General features: G+C 41.4%; 1 protein-coding gene across 1 annotated transcript in view; it reads left to right on the forward strand.

Annotated features, from left to right (window-relative positions):
* Positions 1 to 11,966: 11,966 nt before the first annotated feature.
* slco5a1 (solute carrier organic anion transporter family member 5A1) overlaps positions 11,967 to 24,418 on the forward strand; it is a 37,519-nt gene continuing 25,067 nt past the window's right edge. Inside the window, exons 1-2 of the mRNA XM_014992718.2 lie at positions 11,967 to 12,188; positions 12,618 to 14,041. Of these exons, the coding sequence (XP_014848204.2) occupies positions 13,036 to 14,041 (1,006 nt within the window). The 5' untranslated portion in view covers positions 11,967 to 12,188; positions 12,618 to 13,035. The remainder of the gene's footprint in view (positions 12,189 to 12,617; positions 14,042 to 24,418) is intronic.

Below are 24,418 nucleotides of genomic sequence, written 5' to 3' on the forward strand. Positions count from 1 at the left end.
CTGCAAGTGGGGACTATTCAGCAAATCCCCGTCTAGCATTAGTCACACACTCTAATCATCATCTGTGTTGATTTCCATCCAGCTGCCAGGATGGAGGCCAGCAGCACAGCAGTTTCCTCCTCTGTCCTTGCGGCGTTCGGGCCCGGCGCCTTATTGATCTCAACAAGTAAGTTAATAAGCTTTGGACTCATTCATCAGCAGGGTAGAGACTGGAACTGCACACGGCAGGCTTAATCAAGTCCTCGGTGCCCGTCAAGCATGAGCATGGTAATTAAAGGAAGAGGGAACGTGAAGACAAGGGAGAGAAGAGAGGAGCCAGGGGTCTACACGGTTCACCTCAGTGTAAGATAGAGAACCCGAGCGCTCCATTTATAAAGTACAGATTTATAAAGACAGTGGCTGAGGGATGACATGGTTACACTCATCACTCTGTCTTTCTCTTTTTGCCTTGCATCGCTCTCGCATTAATCTGGCCTGAGTTAATCAGCTGCTGAAATACAGCCGGCCACTCGGTCCGAACGGCAGCCTGAAAACGGGCAATTCATCCCGCTCTAAGAAGGCCACCGCATAAACACATAAACAAGATAAAGAACCCACCCAACACCACCCTCGCTTGCAGTAACGCTAACAGTCGAGGAAGGTCACCGCCACCATCATCTTCCTCAGTGTTTTCCCTGTCAAAACAGAGGCACCTTGTCAAACAGAAATTACAAGCTCTTTTAGTTTTCATGGATTTATTTCACTTCATTTATCTTAAAGGGGGACTGCCGGCCACATTTATTTTCACCCCCTGGTAAAGATGTGTAAAATAAGTTCTTCATCAGCAGTTCGTCTTCTCACAAGGTTGGAGGAGGGATATTTTCACAGTTAAGGCTTGGATCATTATCGTTATCTTTCAGCAGAATAATAATCCAAGACATACGACCGTTACCATCTCAGTCCTCAGACTTATTTTCCTTTTAGTGTCAAAATCCACCACATTTCTATTTTACATTGTCCAGTGATTTAAAATGGTTCAGATGCCGTGAAGTCGATCAAAGTTCCCTTTGGAAGAGACAGATGCACGACATGACCTGTACTCCACCATACCTCAAATTGGACAATTTTTCATCAGTTATTAGCCTCGTGACATCAGATGAAGACTACGGTTGGAATAATTTGCTAAAGATTTTCAGTATTCTCATCAATTCACCCAGCTTTGGTAGCTTAATTAAAAACACTGAGAAAATAGTTTATTTTAGAGTGAAGCTAAAAAATGAAAAAAAAAACATTTTAACCCTTTCATGCATAGTGGTCACTACAGTGGACAGCTGTCTAAAAGCCATTTTCTTGTGCTTCCTGTGGATTTTTATGTTATAAATGCACACAGACCACTGAAGTGGACACTAATGCATCATAAAATACACCATCAACTACTGGCCATCAGCTGCAAATGCAAGAAATGATTTTTGTTAAATCCAATATGGCCGACAGACAAAAAAAGCACGCCAACCGACCCGGTCCCTCCTTCTACTGTAGACGACTCTGGCAGGTAATAAAAAAATATTGTGACATCAGATAACCCCTAAAGAACAATATTACTGGTGTTTTTTTTTTCAAATAACAACTTTGTATTTGGAGAAAATTACAAATGATAACCTAAAATAAAATAAAATAAAATACTTTTTTTTTTTTTTTTTACAAAATTTTTTCCTACCTTTTTTTTATGACTTAAGAAAATCAACAAAAAAAGAAATCCTGACACAAAGGATCATAATTCATGCATGAAAGGGTTTAAATGATTTTATGGAATTGAACATTTAAATTATGAACTCATTCTAAACTTACGTTTTTTTCTGTCGTTTTCTCATGCATATTTAGTAACGGCAAATGCTTCATCTTTTACCAAACTTAAAATGATCTTTTACCAACAATCTTTCATCTCTAATGCATGCTTTCTATACCCACGAGTTTGCCTAATGTACAAACGGACCTCTTCTCTCAGGTGTCCTTTTCTCCCCTGTGGCCCATTAGCCTTGAACCTGACCATTAGACTGGCCCTTCAGCTCACGCAGCACACATCTAATGAAGGCAGCTCCCAGATTGAGTGTCCATTAATTGTGACTGTTATTGTCCTGTAACCCATCTTGTGCCCAAATGCAGAGCTTAGATCTGGAGAAGGAAGGTGTGTATGAGTGAGATCATCTGTATGACCTGTGTGGTTGCTGTGGTGAGGCAGCTGACGGGTACCGTTGGTATCACTCTGGGTCACAGTGGAAATGTCCTCCTGGGTTTATCCACACGTATCCTCACTGACCAATGCAGTACATCAGTCTTGCTTGAATAACTAAGTTATAATCTTCCTTGAAGTTGAAACAGAGATATACGTAAAAGGTGAGTGTGAAACCTTTACAAATGTTTAACAATCAGTCAGTTGCTGATATTGTAATACGACACTGATAGCAAAAGACATTGATAAAGGGGAAACAAGTGACTCAAAGTACTTTTTACTCCGATTCATGTTCTTGTTTGGAAGATGTTGGCTAATTCTTGAACTTTTTGATCATGTGCTTGCATTCATTGAGCTCTCAGTCTCTCTTACTTGAAGTTAATTGGAGGTCATCTCCCACATTGTTAGTCCATCGAATGCACCCGTCCAACAGCATGATTCCCCACCACCACCATTCAAAACGTTTCTTGTGACCAAATAGTTCAGTCCTCTCCAGAAGACATTCGACTTGCCCATGTGGGTACTTGGCATTTCTTCTTCTTCTTCTTCTACTATTTCTGACAAACTTCCTTTCATCAGAGGGTGACAGCTGGAGTCAGATGGTTGCAACTTCATCACAACTGGTGTCAGCATCGCTTTTTGTTGTCTACATGATGCATCATCAGGTTAGTGATGCATCATTCATGGCAGGATTGATATCTTCTGTTTCAGACAGTTTTCTATGCATGTCCTTTATGCTCATGTTAAGGCTTTTACTTCCTGTTATCTTTGTGTTAACTGTGTCTGTGTCTCAGTTTAAGCTTCCCTTCCAATCTCTGCTCTCTCTAATCACACAGTGCAGTGGACACTCTGAATGCTGATCCCCCTGTGGGACGCAAACAGACAACCACAATCACAACCTGCCTCACAGCTCCTAATTAGCACAGGGAGGACATTTCCCAGGGTGAGAAATGCACACAAAAAAGCAACACTGAGATGCCAAGAGTCCTGCAGTGGAGCATGCTTTGGGTAGGTTTTAATATGCGTGTGTGTGTTTGTGTGTGTGTTTTGGACTGGAGCACACTCCGACACTCACGGAGCAACTCAATTACTGCAGGACTCCTCCACAGATCTGTTGGCTTATCTGATGGCCAGATCACCGGATCGATGCAGAGCAGCCACAGTGGGTGGATTTAAGCCTTGCCGACCATCGACGTGGGGATCTGCAGAAGAGACGCAGCAGAGGTGAAAACCTGTCTGGGAGGCCGGCAGACCAAACGTCACCATGCGAGTGAGCGTCGTGAGCTTTTAGGAGAGATGCGAGTTTGCAAGGCCTGTTCTGTCAGAGCACTTTACAGTAAAAGAAATAAATCACTTTGTGCTCATTTTATCCCAGATCCTAATTGCCCAGTGTTCATTGATCTCTGTGTAATCATTGACAGAGCAATCTCTGAATGACTAGCAAGGGATTCAATTAAAGGCTTATGGTGCTGATGATTTCTTTTCTTTTTTTTTTTTTCCATCCAGCTTGTGTAACACAATCTCCCCCGATGCCTCTACAGTAACATGCCCCCAATTAATGCTTGGCTAATAAGTAAAACGAATCACCACTTGTTTCTCAGTCCCAAAAAGGCCCATGATTAGACGCTGGACACAAAGCAGCACACTCCTCTGTTTGCACTGAAAGTCTTGTATAAAACTTCGTCCCATTGTGCGCCGCACTTCCTGGCCCACATCAGGCCTTACTGTCACCGAGGGCCACTTGCACCCCTCTCTCCATCCCCCTTTGTGGTGCAGCACACTTTTGCTCCTTGCTGCTTCTCCGAGAGGTTTAGGGGTGGTTTATAGGGGGGCGAGGAGGATGAGAATAATGAAGGAGCTGCCACGTGTGACCAACAATGAGATGTTGGGGATTATGGCGAGGACAAAGGGAGTGTTGCAGTAATTAACACCACTCCTGTGTGTGTGTGTGTGTGTGTGTGTGCGTGTGTGTGTGTGTGTGTGTGTGTTTTGAACTGTGCATCAGGAGCAGAGGGCACCACTCTGTTAGCAGCTGTGTCGACATGAGAGACGAGCAAGAGTGTGTGTGTGGTTACAGAAAAATTAATAAAGAAATAAAAACTATGAAATTCATGACCTTTATGTTTCTACAATTCTAGATATTTAAAGGCTTGTTCTATGTATTGTGCAGACCATTATTTAATTTCTGCTTTATTGTGAAGACCTCATATCAAGCATTTGAACTATTTGGGGTATAAAAAGTCCTATGATGATCTTAATGAAAGTTTGCCAAGAAGGTGCAAGTTTTTTTTTTTTTTTGCATTGTGAAAGATGTTTCAGAAAAACGTCCAAGCTGTCAAACCAGCAAAGCTTTCAGCTCGAGCTAATTATTTCCACTGAAAGGCTGCCCTTCCTTTCATCCCTGATCCATCCGTGTCTCCCTCTGTCTGTTTCTGTCCGTCCTTGTTTCCAGCTTAGGCTGATTAGCAGGAGTGGTCCTTTTACAGTGTGGTGGCGGGGTAATTAGTGGGATGAGCTCAGCAGAATCATCCTCTTCAGGGGTTAAGAAGGCACACGATCCAGCACCGTTTGGCCTCTGAAGACCTAGGACCTGGTGTTCTGTATGTTGTCAAAAGAGGAAAAGAAGTCTCGACTTCTAAACAAAACCGGTACAGACGAAAAGTTTGCACTCTCCTCTCAGATGTCCCCAAAATACAAAATGTCACTTCAGAGGAACTGACATTTTTAAGCTAAAATGGCTTTCTTCTGAACAGATGCCAAGGCAGAAACTTTGTGACCTAAAGGCCTGAAAACACACTACAGTTTGCAGCTTAAGTCCTCTAAAGGGGCAATTATTTCATTCATTTGGAGGTAATTGTCTCCCATGAATATGAAATGTTTGTCGGTCCCTCCTTTAACACTGAGTGCTGTGTGGATGCCTCTGACGGAGGACAAAAGCCCCGCAGCTGTGGTCCATTTCCATTTGCTTTAGAAAAACCGTTTACAGTAAACTGAGGGTCTCTACTGACTCTCCTGAAGCCCTGATCCAGACGCTGCAATGATGGACATGATGAGCCAACTGCTAAGTCGTCTATGTCTTCAGAAAAAAGTTGATATATGTAAATCTCAGCTTGGGAGGGCGTACTCGCATGCTTGAATAATTTAAAAATTTAAAGAAACAAACATTAGACTTTGATCTGTCTCTGCCTGTTTTCACAGCTACATTTTAAAACATTAGAATATCATGAAATAATTACTTTGTTTTACTATTTAATTTCAAAAAGAAGCTGGAAAAACTGGGAGGGGACAAGCTTTTCAGAAGCCATTGCTTTTTTTCTTTCAGGAGCCAACCATAATATGAGCTAAAAATGTTCTTTTTTTTAAAGTGAAGGGACCAAACATAAAAGGCTTGCAGTACTTACTTTAGCTTTGTATCTTTCAGCTGCAGTTTAGCTTCACACACAGCTAAAAAGTACAGAGGCTGTTATTGTCAAAACAATTTGTTTTAGCTAAGATTCAAACACATAGCTTAGAAAACATTGCTTGCTGTGCATGAGCACCAAATTGTGCTCTACACCAAGCAATCACTCCAAACATAGCAAAAAAAACAACAACTTATTTTTACTTGCTATTTTAAAATGTCAAATTTCAAAGAACTGAAATCTTTGAATATGCTCTGAGCTGACAGATGAGTTTTTTTTTTGTTGTTTTTTTTAAATGGAGGTGCAAAAATATGATCTTTCTCCCTCACTTTCAGAAATTGGGGGAACAGCTGTCCACTTGCTCCATTGTTCAGGAGCCTGCCTTGCAACATAAAACTAGCTACCAGAAAACGCGGCTTACGATGCAGCTTTGCTAACAAATCCACCTAGCAGTAAGGGATAAAACTGCTGGGATGTTTTTGAAATAGTAGTTCCTTTAAGACCCCTTGATAGTGACCCCTCTCTGATTTGCTTTGAAATTCAGTATTTGAGAGCAACTTATCTAGAGTCATACTCGATGAGAACACCAAGAGTGCAATATATTAACAGCTCCAAACTTTTCATCTTCCCTTCTGAAAACTTGAGCCATCTGTTAAAATTGAACAATGTCCCCAAACTTCCATGTCCATTTTAAGTTTACATTTTGGGCTCTGGTTTTTCCTAACCTCAAACCATTTATATTTAAATCGTTTTCAGATCAATAAAATCTGCTGAATTTATTCTGACATATCCAGACCACAGGGGAGGACATTCAGCCATTGCCATGTTATTGTCCCTCCTAATCAAAGCTGTATGCTATCAGAGATAAGATCCCCATGGGGAAGGGAGCTGTTGGGCTCTTTTCTTCACAAGGCACATATTTGTTAATGTCCCCATGATTTATTAGGAAAGGGACATTCAGTCTGCCTTTGTCATGGAGAGACCTGTTCATGAGCATGCTCACCGGGTGACCCAAGGGCCCAGAGGAGAAAGAAGGAAGGAAGAAGAAGGGGGGAGTGATGTTCTTAGCATAAGCATGGGGACCAATCTGCTAAGATTGCTCTGCACACCAAGGGGTCTTCTACAGACTTACACTTTACCAGGGGTCTTTATTTTGGGTCCCTCGCCCCGTTTTCCTCACAATTACTACACCACCTTACTGTCCTGATCCACTTGTTTCATTCATATGCGTCGGCGGCGAAGTTTCCAGCTGCAAGCCCCTCTGAATGGGTGTAGCACCGGCTACAGACCAGGGAGGCAGCGCCAGAATGTTCACTTAGGAGGGAGACACAAAGAGGACGGCTAATTTTAAAAGGATTCCTCTCCTGTAAACAGACTGTGAGAAAACGGTACCACCGAGGGTTTGTAGCTCAAGCATAGAGTCCTATATCTCGAAGTGCCGTTGTAAAGCCATTAGCTGATGAAGCCACGCAATCATTTCCTTATTCCTTATTTCTGCACATTTTCAATAAAGCACCACAGCAAGTGATGGCTTCTTAAAATAAAGGGCCCAGAGGAGTGGACGGATGTCTAGGAAGAAGCGTCATCGTCATCGCTCTGGACTTCCAGTTACAGATGCAAACGCCTCAATATCTGTCATGTCTACATGTTCCCGTATTCTATAAGGGATGGATATAACGGTCAAGGCTACAGAGTCTACAGGAATCAGGCGGAGCTGTGGATGATGGGGGATGGGACTTTCACCAACATGCATGTCTGTGTGAGTTTCTGTTTTATTTCCTTCAGCTCTCCACAAACGTCAGACATGGCGAGCGCAGACACAGAGCTTCATTAAGGATTCCTGTAATGTCGATCATGCTGCAATGGCTAACAGGAAAGGTGTGGGACAGAGGAGAGAGACATTTCAAGGCTGTCAGATGTGTTGAGTGCCAGCCCATCATGAAAACGATAACAATTTTGTCTCAAATGTTTTCATATATTCTTCCACAATAGTTTGCTCAAACATTTGGTCCATTTCTCCAAACAGAATTAATGTGACTGAACCTGGTTTGTAGGCTACCTCACTCAGAGACACACGGTTTGTTCCCCCAGTCGTCATATTGTTGAGGGATTTTCAGAAATTAAATAGATCCTCAGAGTGCTGGATGAATAACAGCTACATCAGATATATCATGTGTTTAAGTCGACTTTATCTTTTTAAATCAACTCAACATGAAAATGTTTCTATCAGCTCAATACAAGGATAACACATATTAACAATTCACAATCTCACACCTTTGGTGCCGTTGCCTCCAGCAGGTCAACATCTGTGCTTCTAGCTAAAGCTGTCAGATTTAACTCTCTCTCTCATGCTCTGCCAGAAACAAAGTCAGTTTATGTATTTAGCATCAACAGTGGTTGAAGCACTGTAGATGGTATGTTCCTGTGCTAAGGTTTCTCATTTTTACTAGCTTCTTCACATCCACCATTTTATAGGACGTACTATTAGAGTTCATAAACTTCACGCAGCTTTACCTCAGAAAAGTCTGAACCAAACACTTCAAGCCATGTTGTCACTAATTCGCTGGTCTACGGTCAGTGTCCATTGAGAGAGCTGGTTTTACTCAAACTTTAACTTACTGACAAAATGTCTTAAGATGTTGCAGCAATAATTATGAAATATACTTTTAATCAAACCTACATTTTGCGTTTTTATTGCTCTGATGTAATATTCTAATTTTAAATATTGTATTTTTCAGTTGCTGTAAATGTAAAAGTATCACAATAAACAGAATAAATGGTTAAAAATTTCAGCCTGTGAGTAATTAATCGGTCAAGTGTTGATGGACAGTGTCTTAATGCCTGTGTTATCAGTCCTTATCATTGTTGGCACGGAGCGCCATCCACTGGTCACATTAAATAACAACTATTCATTTAGCAGATTGTTGTTGCACGAGCTTAAACGCTAGAGGTCAGTGTTGTACTTGTGTCATCAGAAAATGATGGTTGGGGGATTTAAAGCTTCATTGCTTCTTCCATACATCTCATCCATCCCCGCGGCAGCAGCTCATGTTACAGTTCTGTTTCTCGCACATGGTGGTGCTTTAATGAAAAGCCTGGATCATAAAACTCTCACTGTACCCAGTTCAACAGAAAACAATCAATTTCTGCATCAAACCAGGTAAGCAATATGGGTATGTTTGCTTCTGGCTCTGGTGAATGGTACAAACTGTCTTACTGCATCTCCAAAAAGGTTTTTTTTTTTTTACGTCAGTAGAAATAATACCGAAATAACAAGGGAATTGCTCAGTTTAACACGTTGACTTAATCAAATGTTTTGTAAGAACTGTTAGAAATTTTTCAGTTGTTGGCATTTTCCCCCACGTCAGAATAATTTCCGAGAAAACATGGACACATTAACCTTTAAAAAAACTCTCCACATGCCATCTATGAGCTCTCCATATGCTCCCAGAGCTTTTCAGAAAGGCCCACAAGTCAGCTAAATGTCTCAAGGTTTTTCTCTCCGAATCAGTGGCATTTAGTTCTCACAAATAAAACCTGCTGCAGGATGAGGAATCAGAGGTTTATGGACCCTCAAAAACTACAGAACTACAAGGTCTAATGTCATCAAAGCTGTAAAACATAATTAGAAATGTTCCAAATTACCCAAATGTCACATTAACAATTCTAAAACCAGAATAATTTAATCATCCTTTTCTCAATCGGCTTTATAAAGGTCATCTGTTCTGACACCAAGGTAGAATTCCCTTACAATTGCACGTGCAAGTATTTAGCATATAGAAACAATTTAGAATTAGAAACTAGATTAGAAACCCCAATGCTGTGTGTGTATGAGGGTAGGGGGAGCAAGGCAGAGAGGGTTTACCTGGAATAAATGTTGCCTTAGTTGCACCATTATCCTATTCGTATTGCAACAACATCACCACAGCAGGGTTTTGGTGTAGATGCAAACAAACTGCTCCGGCCTCTGGATGCTGAAGCGCCTCCTCTCTTTGGGGGTTGTGGCATACATGAGTGCATTTTGTGCTGATAGCCTGATGACAACCTGCTGAGCAAAAGCGCCAAAATGTCACATTTTATTAAAACCATATATTATTTCATTGTGATTTTGTGTGAGAACAAGACAAAGTAAGAATCGGGAAGTTGACGTAAAAGTCTTAGTCGTTTTAACATATTTCTGTTGACTTCCTTTTATTTGAAAAGTGTTTTATGAGGCACACGTTTCATTGTGCTCTCGTGAGATAAGACCAAACGTGAACTTTTTCCACCTAAAAGTACAATATTTAAGGGACGACTAACACTGCCAATCCCATCTTGAACTACTTAGCAAAGGAGATTGCTGAAAAATTCAACATAGATAGCTGGTAGAAACATTCCCCGAAATCCTGCAATTGCAGCTTATAGCTCGTAGCTTATAGCTACAGGAACAAAGAGGAGCAGAATGAGAAGAAGTGACCGATAACGCAGTCAGTGATTCAGGACATTAATAATTTAATGTCCTCCGAGGAAGCCATTTATCTATTTCACTGACCGACAGATCGGCGGGAGAAATGATCAGAGATAAAGCAGCTAATATCCTCAAGATCTCAGAATCATTAAATTCTCATCTGCAGTGACACAAAACACGTGTTCACGAGTTACAAATATAGAGAAGTGCGCAAAAGGTTAACATCTTCAAAAATATTTTAGCTGTGTCAGCAGGAATATCATTTGCTCTGATACAGTTTTAGCGACAGAGTGATTGGTATCAGTCTCAGTTAGTGACGTCAGACGCTGCCGGACACAGATCGCTATTGTCTGCGTGAGGCTGCCGGGACCACTGCTACGTCAGCAAGGGTCCCAGCTGTCCACATGACGAAAGAGGCCCACCATATGTGCCGACAAGCACGCTCGTCCATGCAGGCCGAGTTTTAGAGTAACATTAGCTTAGTTTAGATTAATAAACTGTGGAGATGCATTTATTAAGGACTCCGCTTTTGTTGTTGTTGTTGTTGTTGTTGTTGTTGTTTGTTTTAATAAATCTCTCGAGCGCGTGTATTACTTCATTCGGCTTCTGATTTAATGAAATGGGAAGAACAGGAAAAGTCGCTCACGAAGATAGACGTCCCGACTTGACTTTTGTGGTGTAAACAACGGGATCAAGACGCCTTTATGTTTTGCGGGCTCTCCACCATTTACACACCGGCGTACTTGGCGGCGCACCGAAATAAGCGGGGTTTGCGCGTTAAAATAAATAAATAAATAAATAAAATAAAATAAAAATACAGAAGCGATAGGTGTCTGCTCTCTGTTACCATACCATAGTTGCTTTGAAGATTAAAGGGCATTGTTAACTGGGACATAGTATATTAATTAACTGAATTATGAAGTTTCATTTAAGAAAGGACAGCAGCAGATAGCACATCCAAGGCTCACACATTTAAAAACAACAAAATTAATAAGGAGGGAGAAAATAATTTAGTAATAAGAAGATAAACAACATTTTCACAAGTGTCACAGATGGATCAATAGACATAATAACACTCAGCAAAAGAAAACAACGTTTAAATAAGTGATCTTGGACAACTATTAAGACAATTTGCAAATCTAGCCTTGATGGACTAGTGGCAAGAAGGCAGCCATTAAAGAAAGAAAGCCACAGAAAGTTCAGTTTGTGGTTTGCTCTAGTTCACATAGAACAGTAATCAAAAGGTAATCTGGACACAATTGTGTAAAATTATGTGCATAGTCGTGAATGCAAAATCTATAAGGTTTCCTGTTGTTAATTCAGAAATGTTTCAGACTGTGGGTCTTTACAGTAGAGCTGGATCTCAACGTGATATTGCAGTTAAATTTTGTGGTTGCAACTTACTCTCCCAAAGCCATATGCCACCCAGAGTAGTGAGCCACATTGAAATATCGAATATAGGCATTGACAGTTAGTGAATTTAATTGAATGCAAGGCTCTCCACTGAATATTTTTATTGTTTTCAATTAAAAACCTGATTGAATTCCTGTGTTTGGTTGGTTTATGGTTACCCCTCCTCCCGTCAGAAACGCTTGTCATTCATTTGATCCGACTGATAAGCCGGCTGACTGGTAACGAACAAATCCATATTTGGTTTTTGTCTCGAAGTTGTAAATATGAATGTTTTTTGGGGGGCGGATGGCAGCTTTTGGCAAATTCTTTAAGTAAAGTTTAAGTAAAGCGACTGAGGAGACGACTGTGCTGTCATATTCCTTAGTCGTTCAAAATCACAGCGTGTTCTTCATTCATATGTTTTTAAAGAAACATACATTTTAAAGGTGAGACGGAATGTCCAGAAAACAACTTTTTGTTTTTATAATCGTAAAAATTACACAGTCAATAAATGACTTTATGTTGTCAGCTATTTTTTTGTCACATAAGACAAAGTTTAGAGTGCTTCCCTGCTCTTAATTACTCTTGAAAGACAGATCTTTAGAATTTCCGACAGCCCTCGAAGCCATCGCCTCCTCCTCCCGGGCAGCAGCAGCCGCTATCCGCATCAAGCAGCTTTCATTCAGTGTGTGGCTGCTGAACGGAGAACAACAGGCTACCTCTCTCCTCTCAGTCCGCTGTGAGTATAACAACCTTCAGTCACATCGTCACATATATCGATACGGGTTTAAAAGTCGCAAATATGTCGTTAATAAGGCTCGGGTTGAATTTGTGTTGATTTTATTCTCAAAGTGGTGTCTGAGACGTTCGTGGAGAGCGTGGTCTTTTGTTCTCTCCGTTTATTTTTACATTTTGTTATTAAATAAGACAATTAAAAATATATTAACGTAACACGTAGGCAGAGAACTTGTTTTTTTTTATTTAGAATTTTATTCGTTTACATTTTTTAAAAATACATTTTTATAAAACCGTATAGCGATATTAATCCCGTTTCGACACCCAGTAAAAACAGAAACAAGATACATCAAAGTGTTTGATTTTTACAGATTTTTAAACATACCACCGTCAGAAATCTTCGTATTGACTGTGTTTTTATTTTATTCCCCAGAATGCTGCACAGCTATGTGACAAAGGAAATATTTAAGCCAGGCTGCTGTCTAACAAAGAGCCATAAAGTCAATATCAACATGTGACATCATCGTTTTCTTTCTGGTAACATGTTCAGTTTGAATCCAATGCTGACAAAACGCTCTCTAGTAAGCCTCAACTTGTAAAAAAAGATAGAAAAAAGGTGTTGCTCTATTGCCATCTATCAAGAAAGCACAACTGTTACAGATGTCCAAGTATGTCCAGGTCCCAAAGTTTTGCTTCTAGAAAGGCTTCTCTGTTGGGATCAGAAATGTGGAATCAACCATGAATATAAACAGAGGGATTAAGTCTGTCTCAGTCCTACTGGCCAGACAGTCTTCTGTCCACCTCAGCAACCTGCACCACATCTACAATATCGCTGTGTGCACTGGCTACTGATGGACCCGTTACCACGGACACAAGGATTGAGCTCCAGCTGCGCCATGACTTCATCAGACCACGACGAGACGGGGAGCGATCTGTCCGAGTCCATGGAGATCCGTGAGCTCCAGGACCAGTACGTATCTGCCGAAAACTGCTTCAAGTCCAAAAGTTTACCCATCCTGAACGGACCATGCGAGCATGGCGTTGGCCCCTCTGCGCACCCTCAGCAGGTCGGTACAACCTGCTCCTGCGTGGCCGCGGAGGACCGCCGGGCGCTCCAGCTCAAGACCCCAGAATCCAGCCAGGCGGAATCCCCCTCCTCATGGACGGACTTCTCCCCCTCAATATCCAGCATGGTGGGGCTGAGCAGCTCCATGCCGGTGGAGGCTCACAGGCCCGCAGGCTTCAGAGGCAGAAAACTTGGTTTCTCTCTGAGCCGGTTTATTCAGATCCCGGCCAGAAAGTGTGTGCGGGTTATCCTGACCGACTCGCGCTGCTTCTTGTTCTGCATGTGCTACCTGACCTTCATTCAGTCCCTGATGGTTTCGGGCTACCTGAGCAGTGTCATCACCACCATTGAGAAGCGCTACAGCCTACGCAGCTCCGAGTCCGGCCTGTTGGTCAGCTGCTTCGACATCGGCAGCCTGCTGGTGGTTGTCTTCATCTCTTACTTTGGTGGCAGGGGTCAGAGGCCGCGCTGGCTGGCCGTGGGCGGTGTCGTGATAGCCGTGGGCGCGGCGTTGTTCTCCCTGCCGCATTTCATCTCCCCACCGTACCAGATCCAGGAGATGAACTCGTCGGCGGGCCACGAAGGCCTCTGCCAAAGCGAGAACGGCAGCAGGCGGGAGCTGGAAGTGGCGTCCTGCCCCCGGGATCAGGAGGGCAATGAGCACAACCTGTATGTGGCGCTGTTCATCTGCGCCCAGATACTCATCGGCATGGGGTCGACGCCAATCTACACCCTGGGGCCCACCTACCTGGATGACAACGTGAAGAAAGATAACGCTTCTTTGTACCTGGGTAAGAGAAGCTGGATATGATGGCACACATGGGAAATCATTGCAGCTATACAGAATAGCTCTGGTCTATCCAATTTACTTTGTATTTAAGATGTAGTAGCAGAGTTGGGTGGTCCATTTCAAGAATCCTTCTCCATCTGGAAAAGTATGGAGCTTAGGGGTTTTTCAGGGATGCATAATAATTGAAAACAAATAGTGTAGAAAGAATAGACTTAGCTTTAAACCCTGTCTTATCGTCTACGTGTAATGTCCGTCTGTTTGGTCAGCCATCTTTAAATCATGATTGAAGGTAAAATTATTTATGAAGTACAATCATACTGAAAGGTAAACATTGACCATAAATGAGTGTGGAAATTTTTGGTATTTTGACAAGAAAAAAATGGTTTAGTTACCCCGTAATGTATTTGAATAAGCAAATATTCCTTGAGTAATCTCACCAGTCCCGAGTCGACGACACAACCTGTGCCCGGTATGTGACTGGAAGCATGCCGAGTTCTTGATAATCAACCAAACTGATTTCATTGCCGTCAAAATGGATTTGATTGTTATATTTTTGATTAGATTTAGAAGGCAGCTTATAACCATCATGTTGGCCAGGGCGGTATAAGCTTGCATGCCAATGCAAAGCTTTTTGTCCTTCTGATTTAATCTGAGTGGCATGCGACCTCTGCACTGCCCTGAGATGGACAAAAAAATACTGCAGGCCAGAGGTAAACGTATGATGGACATGAACAAAATGCAAAAGTAAGTCGCTTATGCACAACGAGCCAAATCACGTCTTCTTGTGAGTGTCTGTGCATAATACAGATGTGGTCTTAGGTGAGGCTGTCGACTGGAATGAAAGTTGCTCTCCTGTCTAACAAGAAGTGACAGGATACTGGTGTGTGTTCCTTGGTAGCAGGTTGTTTTCTCTTTGTCCATGATCGTATGGTCATCCCTAAGCCATTCAGGCATTTCATTACATACTATCCATATATTTATTTGGTATGCTGGAACTTTAGTGACCTTATTAAATTAGGATTGCTGCGCTGCTTGTCACATTCCTCTCATAGTTTGTGGAGAAGATTCTGACTGCAGAAGTAATCTCAACTTGTATCTGTCTGGGTTTTTGCTGTTGCAATGTTGGGACACAGAGAACTCGCACAATGTGTACAGGATCTCACAAAAGGCCACAAAAAAAGAGGTCAATATCATTGTCATCTTAACGCGGCTCCAGGTGTATTGTGGCCAAAAGAAGTGTTGTATTCCCCCTAAATGTCCACATTTTGTCATGTTACAGCGAGAACTCGTATGCTAAGATTTTATGTGATTGCATCAACACAAAGGGGTGACAATGGTAGATGCTTTTCATTTCTTTTTGTTCTTATGTGGAGAAAGCCCAACACTGCACATTACTTTGAGCCCACCAAACACATTGAAACATGGCTGGCCAATCATTTTGCAGGGATGCCTTCCTGAAACTGAAAAATGGAAACTCGTCATCGTCTGTGGGAAGATAGATGTAGGTAAACGCAGGCTAATCCTGGAAGAAAACTTTGGACTGGAACAGATGTTCACCTTCAAACAAGTTCAAAGCATACTCATGTGTTAGTCAATGACTGGATTTAAATCCTTTCATAATCTTTGTCAAACTTTGAAAATGTATGATTATGGGAAAAAATAAATAAATAAAAGGGAAGGATGGTAGTATTAACTCAGGGAGACAGAATGCTTTGAAAATTGTAATTCTTACCTGACAAAAATCAAAAAGTTTCATATTTTGTTGAATGATTATGCAAAGCATGGCATTATTAGGTCAGTTGCAATACAAAATGTAAAACGCAACAGGAAAGAAGCATCCACATGTTGACAAAGGTAATACATTTTAGACTTAATGCAAATACAGACGTTTTATTCTGCTATCTTTCAGACATTGTTTTTAGGCTTTTAGTTGAACTTTGCTAGACAAAAAGCTGTTAAAACAGTTGCGCAACGTCGACCACAGTGTTGGGACTCGGCCCTCACCGAGGCATCGCACGCCTCATGGAGCATTTTCGCTGCCTACCTTTGAGACCCAGTATTGATCTGATCCATGCGTCAAGGGGAGCCAGTGCAGCAGCAGCTACTGAACCAGACACTGAAAACAAGGGAGAAAAGATCTTCCGGCACTTTCTTTTCCTGCTCTCACCTTAGTGAGGTGGTCCAGAGGTAATGCATCAATGCTTACAGATATACTGTAGCCCAGATTTCCCTGCGAAGCCGGACTCACTGACATGACCTTGGTGGCTATGTCAGAGGACTCGTAAGAAGGATCATCCACTTCCTTCCAGTAAAGCAGTGTTTGGGGAAAACAAAGATTTGTTCTCACGTGGCAGAGAGGGAGCAGATGGGTGAAGGAAAACGTCCTTGGTTTGTGTTGCAGACACTTGAATAACCATGGTAACTAGATGTCAGTTGTGTTATTTGCTCTCTTTGGTTATTTTTATCCTTTTTTTCTGAGTTGTATTTTGAGTCAGTTTATGCTTGAATGATGCTGAATCTTTGCTTGCACTTGCCAATTTCCATATATCTCCAAAAATTCATCATGTCCCGATATAGGTTACCCATCGCTATAGGAGATTTCTCCTCACATCTTATGAATGTAAAGCCCATCTCAGTTTGCAGCAGCCCGAAGGGGAGGAGCTGCTCACTTTTCTGGGACAATGCGGTTTACAGCGAGGGGGGTACTTCTTGTGTCATTGGAGAGACACAAAGCCCCCTGACCCACTCTGCTGTAGCAACAAACGTATTCAATACAATTTAACTTCATCACATTTTGTTGCATTAATACCACAAACCCCAATGTGTTAGAACAGAAGTAGAGCGAAGTGGAATGAGGTTCATGCAAATAAAAATCTGAAAAGTGCGGCCTGCATGTTCAGACCTTTTTTATTCTGATGCATATAAATGAAATCCAGTGCAACCGAGTCGACTTCAGCTTCTCTGTGGAGGCCGATTTGCGTTATAAAACATTATCCCAGACTTTTCTTTCTTGACAATTGTGCTTTAATTTGCATTGGTCAGTCACATAAAAGCCAGACGACACACTTAAGTTTGAGTATAACGTGACAATATGTGGAAAAAGTTCAAGGGGTATGAATACTTTTATGGGGCACTGTGCCGTAGCCGCTGTATTTTACCTAAAGTTTGCATCGGGTCCTGCTGATTAACAGTGGCATAAAAGGAGGACAAACTTTACTTTAATCGCTTTTGTTCGTGCACTGCTGTGTCAGCTTCTTCGTCCTCTCTTCCTTCGTTGGCCGCACGTCTCCGAGATCTTACCGATCAATAAACATGCTTCTTGTAGTCCAATTGCTGATTTATTCCAGCCTCCAGACAGAGCCAGTGACCTGAGGATATAATAGGAGGTTGAGATTTACAACCAAATGACGCTGATGAACTGTTCTCAGTATGGAATGACGTTAGCGATCGGGTCCACGTGATTCTTGCCTCGTGTTTGCACAAAAATGCAGCAGAAGTTGCAAAAGAGTCTGCGTAAATTTCAGTCTTGCATCATTTGATGCACTGTGTTTCTTTTTTTGTAACCTTTCGCCCGTCTAAGCCTCGCAATTCCTTTGCAGGCAGCGCCGCATGTCCTTCTTTCTGCAGGGCGAATTTAATGGATCCCTCTCGCCTCTGCTTTAACAAGCATGCAGTGCAGAAAACTAAAACGCAAGTGTGTGTGTGATTGGTTTTATCTGCATTGTTAATGTCTATTAGGCACTCCTGAAGGGCCAAGAGTAGAGCCAGTATTTAACATGGCAGGCTTGTTGAAGCTGCAAGGAAAGAGATTTAAAAAAAAAAAAATGGTGGGCACCGGTTTTTATGAGGACAGATTTGACATCCACCGAGAGGTTCTGAAGAGCAGTTCTGTGTGCAGCCAGACATGCTCGCGTGGACACAGGGGGTTTGTTTTGTGGACAAATTTAGAAAGAACATTTGCTCTCAGTAAATTCCCCCGAAAGTGTGTGCGGCGTGTTCTTCTCCTGCAGATTGAAGGAACAAACACCACTTGAGTGCTAGTTTGTAGTTAAACCCCTGTGTTTGTCGTTGCCCTGCCGTGAGTCAATCTCATCAAACTGTGTGTGCTGTCCTGTTTTGCTGCAGCCAAAGCAAATGCAGAATGTGCACACACACAGACATGTCCCTGGAGGACTCGTCTCTACTGCCCCCCTGTCTGTCCCGTCCAGATGAAAGATCGTGTTTCAGTCTCGGATTTAAAGGTATGGCCCCATCAAAACGCTGGCATGCCCATAGACGACGAGCCGGCCCCGCTTCATCACTGTCCGTCTGGCTTCTCCTCACATGCGGCTTGAATATCACCGCTCCCCTTTCCCAGAGCACAGTCAGGGTTACTCAGCAGCAGGCGACCTTTTCTAGCCGCGTGCTGCTCAAAACAGCTTTGGCCACTACTGTACGATTACTATGACTCCCTGCGTGAACCGCTGACCTCTGTGAGGCTGATCCTGCACCACCAGTGACAGCATGTGCTTTTAAAACGTGTCCCTGCTGGAGGAAGAGTAGGAGGAAGAGGAGGAGGAGGAGGGAGTTATTCGAGGAGAGAAGGAGCAGTTGGGTGTGTTTGGTTCTATAAAAGCAGAGTCTCAGCCATAACTGTAAATTAGTTTTTACATCAGTATTAAATAACGGTTGGTACTGTAACTCAGTTGTTTTGACAGCATAGGAAGGTTCTTCAGGAAAATATATGAAAGGCTTTTTTTATGATGACAGGAAAGAGTTTGTTTCCAGGCAAATGAGAAGGAAGCAGACTGTCCTTCTCGTCTTATTAAATATTTGGGTTTGGCAGCTAAAATGTGTTTGAAGTTTAATTTTAATTGAAAAAACTTACTTGGCCGAATAAAGGTGAGATAATGGATATTTATTCCAATTACTCTAAAAAAACTTTTTGTTGATATAGAAAATAATTTAATTGAACAGCTCTGCAATTAAACTTATGTATCATAAAAATTTGGTTTGATTAAAAAAAAAAAGTTCTTGTTTTTTTGTTGTTTTTCACGGTTTTATTATTTTTGTCTTATTTTTACCCTTGCATGATTGTGGGATCATTATGCTACTTGCTGAAAGAGGCTTTGTTGCTTATGACATAGGCATTATTCTTCCTTTTATTAGTGATGCAAATATTTAAAATAGATATTTGAAGAAATATTGCAGATTTCCAATTATTTCTGCTCTCTCATAAGTTTTTCTTACTTAATATTTCCTAGATGTTTGCTTACTCCAAATGTTTTTCCAGAGGAATGAACACAAGTTTTAATGATTAGATTCAATCAATTAAAAAATGACATACTTTTGTTTTTCCAGCTGTAGATATCTCAAGTTCTTTAACCTCCATTACGCTCGTTAATCTCCGTAGCATAACTCGGCCTGTTGTGTCCAGTCAAGAAATGAATTACTTCTTGTTTGTCTTTTGCTATGGGATCAGTGTGTTCTCTGATGAATATCAGGACTGCTGCTGCTATCATGTGCTGACTTAAGCTGCTTTGGTGTTTAACATGCCTATCTGTGTTGGCTCTTACTGTCCAATATACCTAAGAGAATCAATTTGGACATCTTGCCTTTCCTTTTACACTCTCATCATGTCTACTTGTGCATCTTCCCAGCCCTTTTTGAGTCTATTTTCTATGCTGATCCAACCTTTTGGCTGGTGGTAGGGGAGTTATTTTTCTGTAAGAGACGGGAGGCAGAGTTGGAGGAATCGTCCTCTATTTCGGCATTAAGCCTGCTGAGGAGCAGTCTGGCTATTGTTCTCCTTGACCTCTGCGCTGCTCTGATGACCTGTGACTAGAGGAAAACTGCCGGAAAGAGAGACGTTCAAGAATTTTATGTAAATCATTTTGGTGACTCATTTGGTGTAATTTGTAATCATCGTACCACATAGATGTTAACCTCCTCTGTCCCTGAGTTTTTCTGCCTTGCTTCCAGGACATTGCACTCTGCACTGAACTTCCTGAACATGACGGGCCTCTCTTTGACTGAGATGGATGGCTGTAAGCATTGCTGACCTAACCCTGGGCGGGGGGAACATTGTTTTGCCCTTGCACGCACACATTCACATGCATCAAAGTTGGAAGGAAATTATGCATTATGATTCAAAATGGAAATGTAGCCTTAAATGTGCAGAGATGGGGATGAGGGTTGGCTCTGTGCTGCTCACCAAGCTTCAAGCTTATTCTGAATTATGCAACCTTTGATATTTAGTCAGATTTTAACTTTGATTTTTGTGAAGTATCCACAATTAAGAAAATTAATGGTGCATTAATTGACTGTTTTAAATAATTATGCATATTGCACTTTTGTTCTTAGCATTTATACATGTATAGAATTACTGTAAACCAGTGGGCGTGAATTAGAGGGGGAGGAAAAAGGAGGAACAGCTGGGTTTCTTGTTCCTGCGATGCAGAGGTGCACCTGCTCTTTGGGTTTGGTTAGGTTTTAAAGTGTGTGCGTTGTTCTTGGCTTGTGCTCAATGTTTCTTGATATACTTCTGGTTTTCCTGCAACTGTGCCACATTGTTTGAACATCTGTGCCTGCATAGACATGGCAGATGAGATGCGAGACGTGAACTGTAGTTTCATTCATTCATTTGACAGGAAGAGTTGTGCCTCCATGTGTATGACATGCCCAAGCTGCGAAGCACCGTGTACGTCAACCTTTTTCTGCTTGGCTGATTTAAAGATATTGCGATGGCAAAAGCAAGGTTTTTGCATTTAATGGGATGTAGTGTGACAGTAGGTTATGTAATGTCTTTGGGACGGTTTAGTCTCAATTCCCAGCTTGTGTCTTCTTGGGAAAGATGCTGTCCAACACTCCTCCTATTCATGTTTGATGTTTGGCCAATATTATATTGTAATACAAAAACATGTCGTGAAGTTCAACTTTTAGATATAAACTAATAAAATGGTAACTGCATGAGTTTCTGTTCTCAAAAAGCAAATCAGTTGAAATGTATAATGCTACACATTGTTTTGCCATTTTGCAAAAACAAGATGCCCCCCCCCCACTGCTCAGTCTCCTAAAAAAGCCTCTGTGTTGGAACATTTTATTTTTTATGATGGTGTCTTAAAACAAAAGCTTATCTATGCTCTTAGAGTAATAAATATCCCAAGTACAAAACCTAACGCCTGTTTAAAACCATTTAATTTGAACTTTACCAGGTGTGAGCTCGGCGCTGTTTCTGGGTCATTTTCCCTCTTAAGCAGTACAGGCAGTCTTGGTGGAGTAAAACTGGATGGTACATTCCTGGCTGAAGCTGAAAGGACACAGCTTCAGCACCAAGAACCATATTGCTGTGCCATGTCTGGCATTGAGAGAGTCTGAAAAGCTGCAGGTGCAAGCTTGTGGCAAACTAAAACCCAAGCTGCTCGAATGGATTCACACTCGCAGGCCCCCCTCCCCTGACAATAATGTGGCTCTACCCCTGGTCCAAATGCCTTATTCAGGGCCACTCATCAGCGGAACGCTTCTCCTCCACCCTCTCCAATGCTGGAACATTAAATATGCACAGAAAACCCCAAAGAATAGAAACCGGCTCTCTGGATATCAGTGCAGAACTTGCTTAGTGGGCACCTTTTGGTAAAAGGGGGGGAAAAACAAAATTAAATCCAAAGCTATCATCCAACATACTTCTGTTATAATCAGAAACTTTTCCTCCACAATGTAGAGGTCAGTTCTCTTAAAAAAGGCTATTTTTAAAAAAACCTATCCTATCTTTAACCCCACTATTCTTGAGCTGGAATGGCTTTTTGACTTGACAGCTCTTTAAGAATGTGACTGGTGGAAAGTACAGCTCAGTTTCTGCATCTAAGCCTTAGTCTGTGCTTTACTTACGCACATATATAATCTTTTTCACGGCAAAAAGAAGGCTCAAGCACATATTTGAACCAGAAGCATTTAGTTTTGCACAGAGATCGTGTTTGTTGAAGAGAAAGTTGGATTACATGGAAACCCACTAAAGATGATGGATTAGTCAAATTAAATAAAGGGATTTACTAAATGTGGCAGTGAGTGAAAGGCTTCTGAGAGCTGTTGGGACGTGAAGCAATTTGAAGCAGAAGAGGCACAAGGGAAGAAAAACATTTCTTCAATGCTCTGCCGTTGAAAGGCGCTCCAGTATTGAAGTACATAGAAATGTGGAGAATTCGTTTTTCTTTCAGGGAAAAGAAAAGCTGAAAAAAAAGTACAGTTGTAGAGACTACTCGAACATTGCAAATAATTTTCACCTTTTCATGTGTTTGCTTACAACAGGCCTCCAAGGTTGAGGGTAGTAATTAAAAGTGTAACCGTCTCAACTGTTTATACTTCAAAAAACTCAGTAGCTGCAGAGACTTAAAAAAAAAGAAAATACTGTGTGCATCATAAAACTGAAAGTACACGAGCCAGATATTTGTATGCAACAGAATTTTCAGCTCTGTCATGGCTTTGTTTGGCACTGGTGGTCCTGTGCCCCTTTGCTCATTTCCTACATGACCTTTTGGTGTAAGAAAATGAGCCGTCTGCCATAAAATGTTTCATACTGGCCACGTTTTGTACGTGGTATGCTGTAAAAAAAAAACAACAAAAAACATATATATATATATATATATATATATATATATATATATATATATATATATATATATATATATATATATATATATGGTTTTGCAACTACAAATATTATTTAATGGTAGAAGATCACTCAGTTATTTTGTTTTTGATCAAGGATCATAATAATCTCTCATTATTTAATAGGCATCAGCTGGTCTGCACATCCAGAAACCACAATTTGTTGAAATATAGTGTATGTGACTGGAAATGTATTTTCTGAGAAGAATGATGACAATGCGTTGCCGTGACAAGAAAGATACTCCTAAATGTAGTCTAATAATATTTATAGATAAATCCAACGTGATGTAATTGGCTTTAATTCAGAGCAGAAGAGCAATGTTTAGTACTACTGCTGCTAAAAGAGTGATGTCAGGTATAAAAACATGGACTGAAGCAAAAAATACAGACTTTAAAACTTACAAAATGCGAGGCTTTCTTTTCAAGCAAATATGCATTTTGCCCCAAAAAACATTTTTTTGGGCTACATTGGTAAGACAAGTTGATATTACCTGGTTAATTGAGCGTACTATCTTCTGCATGCATTGTGTTTGCCCAGTTTGTTTTTAAAAGAGTACAACTTTACTTTAACAAGGCTAGTGGGTACTTAAACAAGTTGGTGCTCATCAGTTAACAACAGTAAAGCAAAGCGTCTTGTTCTAAAGCAGGGGTCTGCAAAAGGCTGAATGAATTCACTGCCACATCAGCAAGTTTGGCAAAGGCCTGATCATTTGATTCAGGTGTGACGGAGCGAGGATGCATCCAAAAGTTGCAGGACCGTAGCACTGACAGAGTTGCAAACTCCCGTTCTAAAAGTCGGTCCAATATCCCGATTTTGTCATTTATGAGCTGAGTTTGCTTGTGGGGGTTTACCCATCTGACACTCCGATACTCGGTGGCCCTGTCACACGTATCCATGGAGAACAGGAGAGGGAACAGCTAAGCTCTGACCTGATACGCACCGTTACACAAACTGGGTTTCTCTTCATCTCCATGTTTCTGGTTGATTTTGGAGAATTTTCCTTTGTTCGTGGTCTCACAAGCCTTTGGCTCCTTAAATAAATTCTGTCTGATCAGATTTCTGACAGCAGCAGATTTGCCGTCTTCTGCTGTCAGTGCAGCTCCAGAAGGCTTACAACAGCAATAGAATCTGAAAAAAAAAATGTTGATTAAGTTTTTGATATATGACCTTTCTAATGCACACTAAAGGAAAAGTGTAGGTGGAACGGGTCCCTCAGGAGTGCACTTCCAGACTACTCCTTTTTTCTTTGCGGAGCAGCTGATTCGCTGGTTTTAACAGTTATTTGCCATGCACAGCATATTCTCTTGGATCTGAAACCAGTGAAGAAGGAAAAGGGCATTGCTTGTGGTGTTGGTGCTGCTTCACTGGCTGACTGTTACCTCAGGCTGTTGAAAGCAACTGGGGAGAAGCTAAATATAGAGAAAACCCCTTCGTTCACTTCTTTTTTTTTTCCCCCTAAATATTTGATTTAGCAAAGTGTGTGAGGGGAACCCCTGCATGGAGAGTATCTCAGTCTGCATGAAAAATGAATGCAGTGTACTGTTTGGATGGTTTTATGCGCTGTGACAAAGATTTGATCTGTTATGCAGTGAGAGCATTTGGTTCCACACAGTAAATAAATGTTAATCCAAAACCATTTGAAGTCACTGAAGTGATTATTTTAGTTTTAGAAGTGGGTTGTAGGAAATGTTAGGGGGTGGAAGGCAAGTTTTCAGATGCTGATCAAGTTCTTAT

Source organism: Poecilia mexicana, unplaced genomic scaffold (genome assembly GCF_051168715.1).
Source record: "Poecilia mexicana isolate PSO_F unplaced genomic scaffold, ASM5116871v1 scaffold_20, whole genome shotgun sequence".
Taxonomy (NCBI): Eukaryota; Metazoa; Chordata; class Actinopteri; order Cyprinodontiformes; family Poeciliidae; genus Poecilia; species Poecilia mexicana.